Source organism: Dermochelys coriacea, chromosome 9 (genome assembly GCF_009764565.3).
Source record: "Dermochelys coriacea isolate rDerCor1 chromosome 9, rDerCor1.pri.v4, whole genome shotgun sequence".
Classification (NCBI taxonomy): domain Eukaryota; kingdom Metazoa; phylum Chordata; order Testudines; family Dermochelyidae; genus Dermochelys; species Dermochelys coriacea.
The window spans coordinates 18,618,751-18,633,184 of record NC_050076.1 but is presented as its reverse complement, the minus strand read 5'-3'; the positions used below and the strand labels follow the sequence as shown (position 1 = coordinate 18,633,184).

The following is a 14,434-nucleotide window of genomic DNA, read 5'->3' as shown; positions in this document are numbered from 1 at the left end:
TGTCTTCGCAAAAAGAAAAGGAGTACTTGTGGCACCTTAAAGACTAACAAATTTATTTGAGCATAAGCTTTCGTGAGCTACAGCTCACTTTATGCGTCCGATGAAGTGAGCTGTAGCTCACGAAAGCTTACGCTCAAAAAAATTTGTTAGTCTCTTAGGTGCCACAAGTACTCCTTTTTTTGAACAAAAAGTAACAATAGCAAAAATGGGTTCATGATATACAATTACTGCTGAGGATATTTTCCCTTGTTCATATTTTCCAAAATGTTACAAATAAAACTTGAGGAAATAAAATTAGATTTTTTTAGGGTGTTCCACCTCATATTAATTTGGTCATAATTAGACATTTTAAAAGAGGATTATTTTAAATTAATACAATCCAAAACCCAATGGCTAGCTTTCTATACTCAAATATTAATACTTTTGCTGCCATCTACTCACCAGTAAAGCATTTTTGGCCTCACACTGTCCACATGCCTTCCCCTTCATTTTAGGTTTTTCAGGAATTGCAAAATTTGCCATTTTATGTATAAATGGCTGTTTCATTGGCTCTGGAAAAATACAATGGAAGGCAAAAAAAAAGATCTATATTTTATAAGATGTTAAGCATGTATTCTGACTGATGGGAGTGGATATTTTGGTTCCATATACTTCTTTTGAACCCCCTTAAAATTCAGTATGTTAATGTCTTCAATACAACTATTTAAATGTTCCTAAGAAAAAAATACCATCATGCAGCACATAGGAAAATAAAATTTAGTAAGGCTATTAATTTTAATTTTAGGCTTCTTCGTGGTAACTATAAACAGTAAAGGTTCTTTTTTTCTTAAACTATGAAAAGTATCTTCCAAACTATTTAATTAACAACCTCTAAGAAACACATAAAATATTAACATATAATATTTTATTTTACTTGGTGAATACATCACTTTACCATGAATCTGTTCTTTGAGTATCTTCAACTTCACTTTTCCTGAAGAAACCTATAGTGAAACATTTATACATGTATATACAGAGAAAAGTAAAAGAAATATAAATACAAAATATAGCCACTGAAGTATGCATGTTAAAATGCTAAGCTAATGACAAAAAATAATTTGACTAATGATTTTTTTTTAAAAATGATGTTTTCATTTTAAAAGATACAAATAAGCAATGTGTTTCATATTCATGATTTCTGTGACAAAAATCATGAATTTTACTGGTTTTTCATAAAAAACATGGTCTTTGTTACCCAGCATGACATGATCTATCAATGTGATGTGGCTGTGAAAAAGGCAAATGCAATCCTAGAATGCATCAGGCAAGGTATTTCCAGTAAAGATAGGAAAATATCGATGCCATTGTACAAAGCACTAGTAAGACCTCTTCTGAAGTTATGTATACAATTTTGTGTACAAAACCCATGTGTAGCAAAGATGAATTCAGACTGGAACAGATTTAGAGATGGGACACTGGGATGATTAGGGGAATATAGAGCCTAATTTATGAGAGGAGACCAAGAGATATTGGCTTTATCCTAGCAAAATGGAGGCTGAGAGGGATACAACTGCTCTATATAAATACATGGGGGCGGGGGAAGGCACGGTGAACACCAGGGATGGAGAATAGAGAATACCTATTAACGCTGCAGGCCAACATTAGTATGAGAATGGGTATAAACTGGCCATGAATACATTTAGACTGGAAATTAAAAGAATGTTTCTAATCATCAGAGGTGCAAGGTTGTAGAACAAACGCCTTTCAACAGAAGCGTGCCAAACAACCTAACTAGTTTTAAAACGAACTTGTTAAATTTATGAATAGGATTATATGATGGGGTTGCCTGTAACAGCCGGGGATCGGACTTGATGGCCCAGGAGGTCCCTTCCAGTCTTATGTTCCTGTGTAAGGCTAACCAGTAATTCACAATCCAAGACAGCTAGGGAACCTCCAGTAACCTGACCTTGCTGCCCGGGGCTGAGGCCTCTGTTCCACCTGCCCCACACCATCTCATATTGCCTAAATTTTATTTAAATACCATTCACAGTCTATTGTGCAGGGTACAAAGAGCTCCATGTATCTCCTTCTGCAACAGCCTTCTGTGACTAGACCCCCATTTTCTAGGGCTAGAATTGATCACTTTAAAAAAATTCTCCTGTACTTTTCCTTCCAAACATAGAGAAGTCTACAGTGCATCCACACTTTCCATCCCTTGTGCATGTTACACTTTTGCCTTTTTGAAACTGTTGCCCTATGTGTCTTTACCAGAAGTGACAGCTTCAGCCGGAATTTTAAGTATCAGCAGGATACTTAAAAAGGGGAGGGGTTAAAGAAAACCTTTTCAATCTCATCCTCTACCTGCTCATGTATGAGTAAAAATGTTATTGAAATTGAGTATGTTAACTGAAAACACCTTCATAACAAACAGCTGCTCCTTCAACGCCTTCAAATAACAAATGCAACTACTTGGTCTAAGGTTGTAAATGTCTCCTTCTGGACTTATATAAATTTTATTATATAAAGTTTCTAATGAGTTCTATTAAGTAAAGCTTGCATTTCAGGATGAGGTATATAGCTTGGCTTCCTGAAGAAACATAGCAAGAAACTCCCTCTTTATGCATTATTCAGCCCAATTTGTATGCACTTTTCAATAAATCAATTTGAGCTGAAGGAATTAGGAAGCATATCTTTATTTCTAAGCTGAATTTAGACCATTTAGACTTGGGTATCCTTTTAGGATTCTTCATACTAGTTGAGACTGTGAGCAAAGAAAACTGATTTTGCCATCAGAATCAATATTTTTAGCAGAGATCATAAACATTGTTTGACTCAGTAGGTAGCTCTCGAATCACATGCAGTGCAAGCATGTGTCAATTAATACCTCAAGGCCAAAATCCTTAGCTAACAAAAACATGAATCTATTTTCCAAGAGCTGTGACACTCGGGAATGTATATTGTTGTAGGTGGCGCTAGTAGCACTGGCTACAATTAAGGTTCTCCAACACTTCCCATTATAAGAATATGTTTTCAACTGCTTATTAGTTTGCCAAACAAAGTGGACTGAAATTTTCCAAGCAGGCTGAATATTTGTCAGGTTTCACCAAAAACAGTTCAACCATTTCCGTGAAGGAGATTAGGGAAAAATACATTCTTTTGCCTGTATTTAAAAAATAAATTTCTCAACCCATTTTGTTGAGAAGCTCTAGCACCCTGCATACTTTGGAGAATGGACTTGATATTTGGCATGGGTATTGTTTTTAGTACCAGGGATATGTCTTTTACTGCTCTTGAGAAAAAAATGCCCAAGTTATAAACCTTGGAAAAATCTGAATGTGCAGATGTTTTATAGAGACTTGCCAGAGCTTTCAGCTGAAATTTGTAAAGATTCTGTCTGCACTTGGCTTGCTCCAACCCAGGGATGCAGGGACTGAGCAGGATTTTGCCTGCAATTGCTGTAGCACTGGACATCAGAACTGACAACAAGAACAATGTCTCTTCTGTGCTCTAAATAATGCCCGCTTTGCTGGCACCCAGGCAGCATGGAGGAGAAAGCAAACTGATTTGAATGTAGACATAACAAGAGCCAGGCTGGGGGCAGGTAGCAGAGGGAGTAGATTCCAAAAAGCAGCCTGGCGGTAGGGGAGAACAAGACACTGAACGATGCATGGATCCTATGGTAAAAAGGATAGGCGATTATTTTAATTAAAAAGACTATCATAATGCCAGTGCACAAGAGAACAAGAAGACTAAATTAAGATTTTACAGGCAACCTTAATTCTAGTGTTCCTTACTTCTGAGTGCTTGACTTTGCAACCATAACATTCTTTTAATGTCGTTGTTTTGTATGTACATTTCACTTTGCAGAATATACCTGTTAACCTTGAATTTCTCCTTAAGCTAAATGTTAGTATCTCCCTAAAGAAAATTGAGGATTACAAATTTTTTATAGAAGAAAAGTCTGAAAATGTTTCCTGGTAAAAGTTTTCCACACACACACACACACACACACACACACACACACACACACACACACACAAAATACTTTGGACAGTAAATATGACAAATTTAGCTAATACAGCATACTACAGTTTGATCATTCAAACAGATTTGTACTTGGGTCTTATCTAATGCCCACTGAAATTAATGGGAAGATTCCCAAATGACTGCAGTGGGTACTGGACCAGGCCCTTAACAATCTGTTCTTGTACAAGTAGCACAAACTTACCCCTTAACTAACCTAATTTATGTAATACAACATAACACCAAACAATTATTTCAAATACTGTACTCCAGAACAATCTTCCTCTAGCTCAGTAGGATAGTATATGCTCTGTGCAGAAAAACAAATACCTTTGAAACGTTACTTATAAAATATTCCATTTCTCATCTTAATACAATATTTAAAACTGTCTTATTAATTCAGTTGCATTACACCAAAATAGTGAATGACTGACTATAACCCACAAAAACCTCTTCTACATCTTGTATCTTATGAGACTATCTGCAAATCCAATGAAATTTTTGTACCTTAACAACATTTTCTTTATTTTGTGACCACACTTGAGGTTGAATGCCCAATGGTCCTGCCTGTCCAGATTGCCAACGATAGCCACTTGATCGTCTAGGAAAAAAACAGTACCCTAAACTTAATTACTGAGCATATTTCTCCTGTAAATTGGGGTGGATGAATCATTTTTCCAATATGCAGATTTTTAGTAATAGCAACAAACAGGATACCAGAAAAATGAGGAAAAAATCATCTCTGTAGACGCACTGATTCCTGAAACACAGCTCCCCTTTAATTTTGATTGCTTTCATGTCAAGATTGCAAAACTGAAAGACTGACAAAGTAACTCTTGTTGGATAATTTACCAAACTAAGTATTTTTTTACTGTCACATATAAACCTGCACATTACATTAGTTTCCTGGATGTTTACAAGTAGTTTGCTTTAATGACATGCCCTATCATTCCACTGTGAAAACTATCTACCCAGACAGTTGGTCTGACAATATCCATCAACTTTTAAAATCCCTTCATTGTCTCCCATGCCAATTTCCACAGCAGATTTATGCTTGTTGTTACCTTCAAGGTCCTGCACAATTTAGTACTATTTGCCTTGTCTTTTAGCTCTCTTTCACGTCAACCAAGACACACAACTCAGTGCTTCCTTATTATCCATCTCCTTGCCTTCTTTCATGCAGCTCCTAAGCCTGGAAGTTTCCTCCTGGATCTAGTCTACTATGATACTATACTCTCAAAACATGCTTCTTCCACAAGATCCATAAATCCTAGCCCTCAGCTCAGAGAGAGAGAGAGAGAGAGAGGGAGAGAGAAATGGAGTAAGACAAAGTGCAAGAGAGATTAGAATTTTAAAAATTGTGGAACTAACGTGTGTGTCTAATGTCAGTTCTCAGTCGTCTACTTCTCTTGCTTTCTCCCCATCCCTTCTGTCCTCTACCTGCTCTCTCTTTAAGTAGGAATAAATGTAAGATCCCGTGTCTTTGTTTTTCTCTGAAAAACATTTAGTACACGATCAGTGCTACATAAATTAAATAATTAAGAACAGTAGCAGCACCTCTATGATAGCCTATCTTGAACTGATTAGTTTTAAGGAGCAGCCAAGCTGGTGGTCTCAGTCTCAACATTAGTCTTGCACCTTCAAAACCACTACATTTTTTTAAGGAAAGAAGAGATGGCATAAAATCACTGAAAACTAAACTGGAAGCTAAAGAACGAACATACTTTAAAGGTTTTAGCTATTTATTGAGATTTTGTCAATGCATAAAGGCAACTAGAACCCAGCTTTAATTGCTCTGAGAAAAAGGAATTTAGAAATTAATTACTATGATCCAATGCAATTAATGGCACTTAGTGCTCAAATAGCATTATATACCTTTGTATATAGTGCTGTACAAACATTAATGAATTTATCCTTATAACACCTCTGTGAGGCACAAAAATAAGTATTATCCATATTTTACAGATAGGGAAGCAGACACAGAGGTTACATTTATTTGTTGTCACATAGTGAGTCACTAGCAGAGCCAAGATTCATCTATGGCTCGGCTCGTTTCACCAGACAATGGTCCCTTCCTAAATGGGTTCTTTCCATCATATATAAAACTATTACAATGTTCTAGTCTTTTTGTGGTGTTATGTACATACATTTAACTCACTGAAACAGTGACAAAAAGTGAAATACACTAGGAGATACAGGGTACTGATTGGCTGATTTAACTCCAACGTTACCATTTCATTGGGAAAAAAAAATGTCGGGGGGGAAAGGAAACTGGCTGGCAGTTCTAATATCATATTCCACTGGGGAGGAGAAATAGAAATGATTGTGACATTCGAGGTAAATCAACCTATTTCACAGGAGAGACTGTAAAAAAAAAAAACAACAACACACCCATCAAGCAAAAAACATGCTTATCACAGGACAGCGCGAGGCTGTGGAGAGGAAAGGAAAAGAAAAGAGGAGATAAAAGACAGAATAGGATAAACAAAGAAGAAAAGCAGGGAAAGGAAACAGCTCAGAGGGAATAGTGCAGAACACTACCAAAAATGCTAGTCTTTAGATGGGTTATCCACAAGTGATTTTTCAAAAGAACACATTGGGATTCCTTGATTTTACAGTTAAAAATTCCAAAGAAATTTCACCTACTCCCTCCTCTCTTCTTTTTCTCTACTCATATTAGATTGTAGTTGGTGTAGTTTCTTCTCCATCTCCTTGTTTTCTAGTTCTAACTGTACTTTCTCCAACTTCAGCTCTAGTACATTTCTAGAGAAATTAAATTGAAATATTCAAATGTGTATTAGCAGGAAAATTATAAGGACTTTGATCAGAACATGAAGGAGAATAAAAACAGATATCTGAATAGATTTTAAGCAGTTTTAACAACTTTTAATATTGAAGTATGTAACCCGTATCCCCCATAGCAAGCCTAAAACTCCAGCTCTGACAACTACACCATTTGTCAGACAGGGCTATTTTCAGGGCTAAAACAGCTGTGCATGCCCAGGAATGCTTAACCACAAAAGAGGAGTTTGCTGGAACTAGTCAACTCCATTGCTCCCCCGAACTTGTGGATGAGTGACCAGGAGAGATGGAGATCTACTCCACTCCACTCTCCTCAGCCCCTGCATGACCTGAGTGGATTCAGGCATGTAGGAGGAGAAAAGAAAGGGCGATATGCATGCCCTTCCTCCAACCAAGGACCGGTCTAACTAACCAGCAAAGCCTTCCTAGTATGCACACAGTATAGTAATTAAACTGTGTCCATACCAGCACTTATACTGGTATAGCCATGTCAGTAAAACAAGCAAAACAAAACATACCCCTAACCAACATAGCTATTCTGGTAAAAATTTTAATCGGAGACAAGTCCCTTAACACACAAAGAATTTTGAAGACCAGGGAGTAGATTTTGCGCTGCATTTTGCGCTGAAGTTGACAGAAAAACGGACCCTGGAGATTTCTGAGGCTTGGAACAACATGTTCCATGTTCATTCGGGGGATAAACCACTATATTTTGAACAGATATTTGGAAGTGGGGCAGGGCAAAATGAATTGTCACCATCAAGAAAGTGAGGACAGGATAGATTTAGGACTTGCCTATTTTGAAAAGTTATAATGGTAATGTTATGTGGGTTAGGGGTGTGATTTTTTTTTTTTACCGACATAGCTATGCTGATATAAGACTCTATGCAGTATAACTGCATCCATACTCAGAAGATTTTGCTGGTTAACTATGCTGGAAAACCCTCTTTAGGATAAACAAGGAATTAATAAAGACAGTATATATTAGATAATCTGCATAGCAATAATTCCCATGAATGAATTCAGTAAGTAGGTTAAAAAAACCTAAGGAGGAGGAGGAGGCAGATAAGAATAAGAGCCTGGAAAAACAGTAGTAGAGAGACATATCTATGATTCTTACTTTTGTGCAAACAATCTCATACTTAATGTTGCATATAAAGTTATTAAAAATGTACAGTCAACATTTCTATCATAGTCAGAGGAAATGCACTTACTTCACTTTTAATTTTACGGAAGTTCCAGTCTTTGAACCTGGCAGTATTACAAAGTCATTGATGCTCATGATTCCCAGTGCGAACTCGTCTCAAAAAAATCAGAATGATTTGTGAAATTCTTTGTGGTTAGTAACCTGTTCAAATTGAACAACTGGATTGAAATTAATATGTTGGAGCATTGTAATAGTTTTTGCAATTTTTAATGTACAGGAAAAAGAGTTGGAAAGCAGAATATAATATGCAGTTATATAATATGGCAATAAAATGCTAAAGAAAATATAAATTAAACTAAAATAACTTTTAGAGCATTTATATGAAACTCTGGGCCACATTCCAGTCTCAGTTACACCTATGCAAACCCACTGAATACAATGTGGTTGCATGGATTAACCAAGGATGAATTTGGTTCAGTATTTAATAAAACGGCTTTCTTGAAGACTATCCATAGAACAGATGGACAAAATAAGGTCCAAATACCAGTGCTAAAATGAGCACTAACTGGAGGCAAAGTCAGAATAAAACCACAGTAAAGTATTAGGGAAGCTGAAAGCTATCATATATCAAGCACAAATCCATATAAAATGATAACCATATGGTTCTTTCCTGGTTTCTGCTGTACTCTCCAGAATCAAAGATCTTGACTATACTTTCAATTATTTATTTTTATTTTTTTAATCTGAGTTATGACATGCTCATGTGATCCAGTTTCAACCTTGTAAAGACAAAACCATAGGGCAATAGCATGGGCATGTCTATACTTGTCATGACACTAATCATGTTTACTTCATTGCATTTTGGGAAAAGTTTCACAATAATCGGAAGTACGAGCAGCCTGAGACAATGCACTCTCGCATGGCCTACTACCCAAATTTCTGGAATGGCTGAAGATCATGTTGTGCAGACATGGTTTAGAGAGTTCCAGCTATATAGCAGAATGACATTGTTACAGCCTGATCACAGGAATACAGCCATAAGCCAGCCTAGGATGCTGGCAAGGATGACTCATGATTAGCAGTCACAGTTTCTTAATACACACTAAACACAAACCATCTTTAGAGCCAATCATGTTGCTAACTGGTTAAAAACTTGGTTAAAAGTCCTAGTACAGAAGGACTGAAAAGGATGACCATTTTAATGCTGAAAGAAGTGTCAGAAACATGCATCAAGTGCATTTATCTAATGTGACTGGATGCCCTTGGCAAGACTTGATGCTCCATTCATCTCAATGGATGTTCAATAATAAAAAAAAGAATCTGCTGTCAGAGTACGTGTGTCCTAGCAGCAGTGAGGTAGTTAAACAAGCTGGCACAGCTATTCTACTTTTGATTCAGACTTTGAAGATTTATGAAAAATTAAAAACCCATACGACAAAGGACTGAGGCCAGTTTAGTGGCCTCAAGTAGTATTTTTTAAAACTATATTTCTAAGGCATTGTTTAGATTTAATGCCTGTAACGCTGTTGTGACAGATATGGCAGTTGTCTACAATATTCCTGAAAAATCTTATTGAACTATTATCTGCTGATTACCTGTTCCTGTAGTCTCAAAATCAAAGATCTAAGATGTATAAAGGAAAAACTAACCTATTCATGGATATTCTAGTTCTGAATCTGAGACAGTTATGAATTTGTAACCACTGAGAAAACCCAGTTGTGGATCTCGAAGGCTGACACTACCAGAGGTTGGAGTTGGGATGACTTCTGGTAAGCTTTTTAGCTTGCACAAAGGTTCTTTTATTTTTTTTTTTTGTTTAATCTTTTCTCTGTAATGCTTTCACCTTAAGAATAAATGTGCTTGTTTAGCAGGGCCGCCTAGAGGATTCAGGGCGCCTGGGGTCTTCGGCAGCGGGGGTCCTTCCTCTCCGGGTCTTCGGGGCACTTCGCCAAAGAGATGGAGCGGAAGGACCCCCCCACAGCCGAATTGCTGCCGAAGACCCAGAGCGGATGAAGCAGCGGCAGGTCCTTCACTTCGGGTGTGTTCGGCAGCACTGAAGGACCCCTGCCGCCGAAGTGCCACCAAAAACTCTTGTGGGGGGCCCTGAAAACTCTCATGGGGGGCCCTGCGGGGCCTGAAGCAAATTGCCCCCACTTGCCCCCCCCCCCCCCCGGGCGGTCCTGTTGTTTAGGAAAAGTTGTATGGTAACTTATAACCGTTGCCAATTACACTGTTTATAGCCTCTGGAGAGCAAGCAAAACGCAGACCTGGGCCTCTTCAGGCAGTCTGGCTTGCTGGGAATATTACAGTGTAGGCAAGGAACTTTGCAGCCTGGAAAAAAATCATTCAGGAGGAAGAGAGATGTGGGTCTCGACCCACGAGATATGATGTCTGAGGAGCCAGGAGCCTACAGCGGGTGCGTTCGAGGCTTTGACCATTTTCTTTGAAGAAAGCCTGTATTAAATTATTATGCTTTCTGTCTGGGCATAGGTCATTATATCACAGTACAACAATGAAAGGCAAAGTAAATTCTTAGTCATTCAAAGTAAATGTTTACAAAAGTACATAATCTGAAGCACTTCATGTAAAAGTAGAATTTTCAAAACAATTCACTTTACCTTTAGCAAGTCACCTTAGGACGAGAGACTAATGACCTGTTGCTGTTAGATGTATTTTGTGAAGCACCAGGTTGTTCATAAAGATAATCAGAGACAAAACATTTGACTTATTTTGGAAAAAAAACCCACATGATTTCACTTTACAGTTATTTACTATACAACTGGCAGTAGCAAACACCCCACTAACAGTTAAATAAAGATTTCACTGCTATACTGTTTTAGTTACATATCAATGGTATAAATGTGACATTTTAAATTAACTGCACAACACTTCAGTTAATATGGACCCTACGCTGAAATCAGATCCATATGAGTGGACTTCTTCAACCATGTAGTACTCCACTGACTTCAACCGGACTCCGCCTGAATGTAAAAGTATATTCATTTGGATCCAATTGCAGGTTCAGAGCCATAGGTCGCAAAATCTTAGGATATGTTTTAGATATTTAAAAGCTAATTCAAAAAATTGCAAGCAGCTATGCAAAGATTTCTGAGTTTTACTTATACGAATCATGTGTGTCTGTGTATAGCTTTATCAAGTGAAAAGAGGTATTTGAGTGGCAAGCAAAAATTTCAAATTATTTCTTTCATGTTGTGACTTACAGTTGAAAATTACAAATCTTTAGTGCATACTGCTATAAAGAAGCAGGAGCAGGAGTTTGTACAGCTGTGTACTAGTTTCCTTATTGCACTGAAATTTACTCTTGTAGTCTTCATTTTAGTAAAATGCCCAATGAAATCCCCTCTCATCAGCCAGGATCCACCAGTCATGCTTGCTCTCTCTCTTTCACAGCAGTCTTTTTTTAACTTTAAAGGAAAATTTTATTTCCAAACATCCTTTTACTGCTAATTGGAATCCTAGCGAAAAGAAACTCCCAGAAAAATATCTCCTTCCTTTATTTCATTCCTCACCCTACCTCCGCCACTCACTTTTGGGCATTTACATCTTGCTACCTCATCTCTTTCTCTGATTACTGCATATTCCTAAAGCCTCTTTGCCCTGCTGCCTCCTCACCCCATTTTGTTTCCATTTCCCCATTTTCTTTCTTCCATGGGTCTTCCAGGATCTTCCCTATTTTATCTCCCTTTCACTTTCCCCTAACTTTAAAGGACATAGTTGACACCAATCTTCCCCCTTGCCAAGGAGGGATGGAGTGGCTTCCTTCAAAGTTTGTCAACATTTCTTTCAAAAGTTTACACATGAATATTGACTTAATACAGCTTTGAAACTTTACTATACAAAATAAAAATGCTGCTTTTAACCATCTTAATTTAAATTAAACAAGCACAAAAACAGTTTCCTTACTTTGTCAAATTTTTTTTTAAGACTTTCCCTTTTTCTTAGTAGTTTACATTTAACACAATACTGTACTGTATAGTATTTGCTTCTTCTCCCCCCCGCCATCTCTGCTGTCTGACTACACACTTCCGTCTCCAAATGAGATGTGTGGTTGACTGGTTAGTTTATAACTCTGGTGTTCTTACGTCTGAGGTTCTACTGTATTTCTAACATTAAGACACTTTCAGGCACCTGCACTTGCTCTGAAGACTTCCCAAGAGAGGGCCCTTGAACTTCCTCTGCCTATTTCTTAGACATTCAAAACCTCAAGCAAATTAAACTCTTGCCTTTAGCAATTTCATTAAAACTAACTCTTCTCCCAGCTAAGTAAGGTTCACAGGTTTGGTTGCTCCTCGGATTAGCTCTGGAGAGACAAGGGAGAATTTCAATGAACGTGTACAGAGATGCAACATAACCTGAATCATGAGTTAGACTTATTAAAAGTCTCATGTTTCTCTGTCCATAATGCATACAGCGCTGTAGGTGATTTACACAGCAAAAATGAAAGATACTAGGGTGACCAGATGTCCCGATTTTATAGGGTCAGTCCTGATTTTGGGGTCTTTTTCTTCTATAGGTCCTATTACCCCCCCACCCCCACCCCGATTTTTCACATTTGCTATCTGGTCACCCTAAAAAATACTATAAACAGCATGCAGCTGTACCTCCATAAAGGGTGCGTTTGCATATACATGTGTAGGACTGTCTCTAGGGTACACCTCCCCAATCCCTAGGGACTCTAATGCCCACCCCATCTCCATTCCCTTCCCAAGACCTTGCACCAATTCCCCGCCCCGCCCCCGCGCACACACACACACACAAACCCCCCTCACCCAGGGGGCTGCTGGAAACCAACCATCCATTTCCCCCCCTCCCCCACACCCTGCTCCCATGCTCTCACACAGGGATCGGAGGGAGCCCATTGCCTACCCCATCTCCGCTCCCCTCCCGGGGCCGGGGCCAAGGCCCCCACCCCCCGATCTGCTCCAATGCTCCCCCCGCCCCAGAGGTCTGCTGGGGTCCGCTGACTCGCCACCTCCATTCCCCTCCCGGGGCCCCGCCCGCGAGCCAGGCACCTGCTCCCCCGCGGCCTGGGCTCCGGCCGCCGCTGCCTCCCTGTCCCCGAGCTGAGCGGCGGGGAAGGGGCGGCTCGCCCAGGCTCCCCTCACCCACACCTGCTGGCGCGGCTCCAGCGCCGCGCGCATCGCGACCGGCGTACGCGGTTCCCAGGACAACTGCGACGCGGAATGTACCACTGAGACTGCCGGGAGGGTAGTGCGGAGTCGGGGGAAAGTCCATTCTGGGCCGCAGGAAGGGGGGGAGGTAGAGGCGAATCCATGTTACACCATGGTGAAGGGAGGGGGAGTGCTCGCTTCATGACCCAGCTGAGCAAGGGATGCTCCCCTGGTGCCCATTGGTCCAGGCCAGGGCTTGCTAGTGACTTTACCTAGAGGAGTTTTTAGTTCTCAGGCAGGGCTTGCAAATAAGCACCTAACAGCCCCTAGTAGCCCAGGGACCAAATACACCAGGGCCCTAAGCCCCACCCTGACCTGCTTTGGCCCACACCAGCTGGGTAACACGCTATTGCCCCCAGCTGAACACGCAGCCCCCAGTTAATGCAGGGCTTATCATGCATGTGGCCAATACATCCATCAGTGCGGCTACCCCCACGCAAAACACATCAAGGGATGGCCCGACCCTGTATTGTCAGCTCCAGGTGTTCAAAAACCAGGATGCAGGCTACCAAATATCATGATATGACTTTTAAGTCTCAGATTTCTAAAAAATGTTGGGTTCTTTGTATGGGCCTGCTGATTACTGAATTTAGGGTGCACTAGCTTCATGTTCCCAAGCATTTCTCTCCAAACACGAGGCCTTGAAACTTACATTCCACACCTGCCCAAACACACCCCTCCATCCTCACTCCCCCCCCCCCCAAAAGCTGAGATTCTCATGTAGTACTTTGATTCTAGCAGCTGGGAGTTTAAGAAAAAGCACTGTGAGACTTGCAATGAAATCATGAGATTTGGTAAAGCTATCGCTGCTGCCCCCAAATCAGTTGGTCTTGCTCCCACCATATTACCTTAACGCTACACAGTCTTCCCCCCATCCAAGAATTCAGTTTGTACTGGCCCCATACATAGAGCTCTCTGTGGGAGGCGTAGGTGTCCTCCTTCCAGATCTAGAGCAGGAGGCTAAGCAGCTGTGAGGCATCTTGCAACCAGAACTTATCTGCTACCGTAGCCACTTGTATAGGTGGCTCCCCTCACCCAGATGTTACTACACCAAGCACAGTGTTCTGTGTACGTGTGGGTGCCTGTTCCACCAATCAGTGGGATGTTTGTACCCTTCTGCACTATATAGAGTTGAAGGGACCTCCAGATCATTTAGTCTGACTTCATCTATGTCACAGGCCACCAACCACCACCCAGCACTTGCACGTTGAACCCAGCACCCAAGGTGAGACCAAAGTACTACAGCCCACAAAAAATTGGACTTTTATGTGCCACAAGCAGATAATTGGAG

At 40.0% G+C, this 14,434-nt stretch overlaps 1 protein-coding gene across 11 annotated transcripts in view; it reads right to left on the bottom strand.

The window, feature by feature from the left end:
• The window catches only part of ZBBX (zinc finger B-box domain containing), a 50,847-nt gene extending 37,557 nt beyond the window's left edge, over window positions 1-13,290 (bottom strand). For 2 of the 11 annotated variants that reach the window (XM_043492491.1, XM_038417389.2), the window contains exons 1-8: window positions 12,985-13,104; window positions 12,196-12,272; window positions 10,570-10,611; window positions 8,019-8,152; window positions 6,649-6,765; window positions 4,510-4,603; window positions 935-983; window positions 442-551 (exon numbers count right to left, since the gene is read on the bottom strand). In XM_043492491.1, the coding sequence (XP_043348426.1) occupies window positions 442-551; window positions 935-983; window positions 4,510-4,603; window positions 6,649-6,765; window positions 8,019-8,086 (438 nt within the window). In that variant the 5' untranslated portion in view covers window positions 8,087-8,152; window positions 10,570-10,611; window positions 12,196-12,272; window positions 12,985-13,104. Of the gene's footprint in view, window positions 1-441; window positions 552-934; window positions 984-4,509; window positions 4,604-6,644; window positions 6,766-8,018; window positions 8,153-10,569; window positions 10,612-12,195; window positions 12,273-12,984 lie in introns of those variants that run through there. The other 9 variants (XM_038417388.2, XM_043492492.1, XM_043492495.1 and 6 more) reach the window with 9 other exon arrangements.
• Between the last annotated feature and the right edge of the window lie 1,144 nt (window positions 13,291-14,434).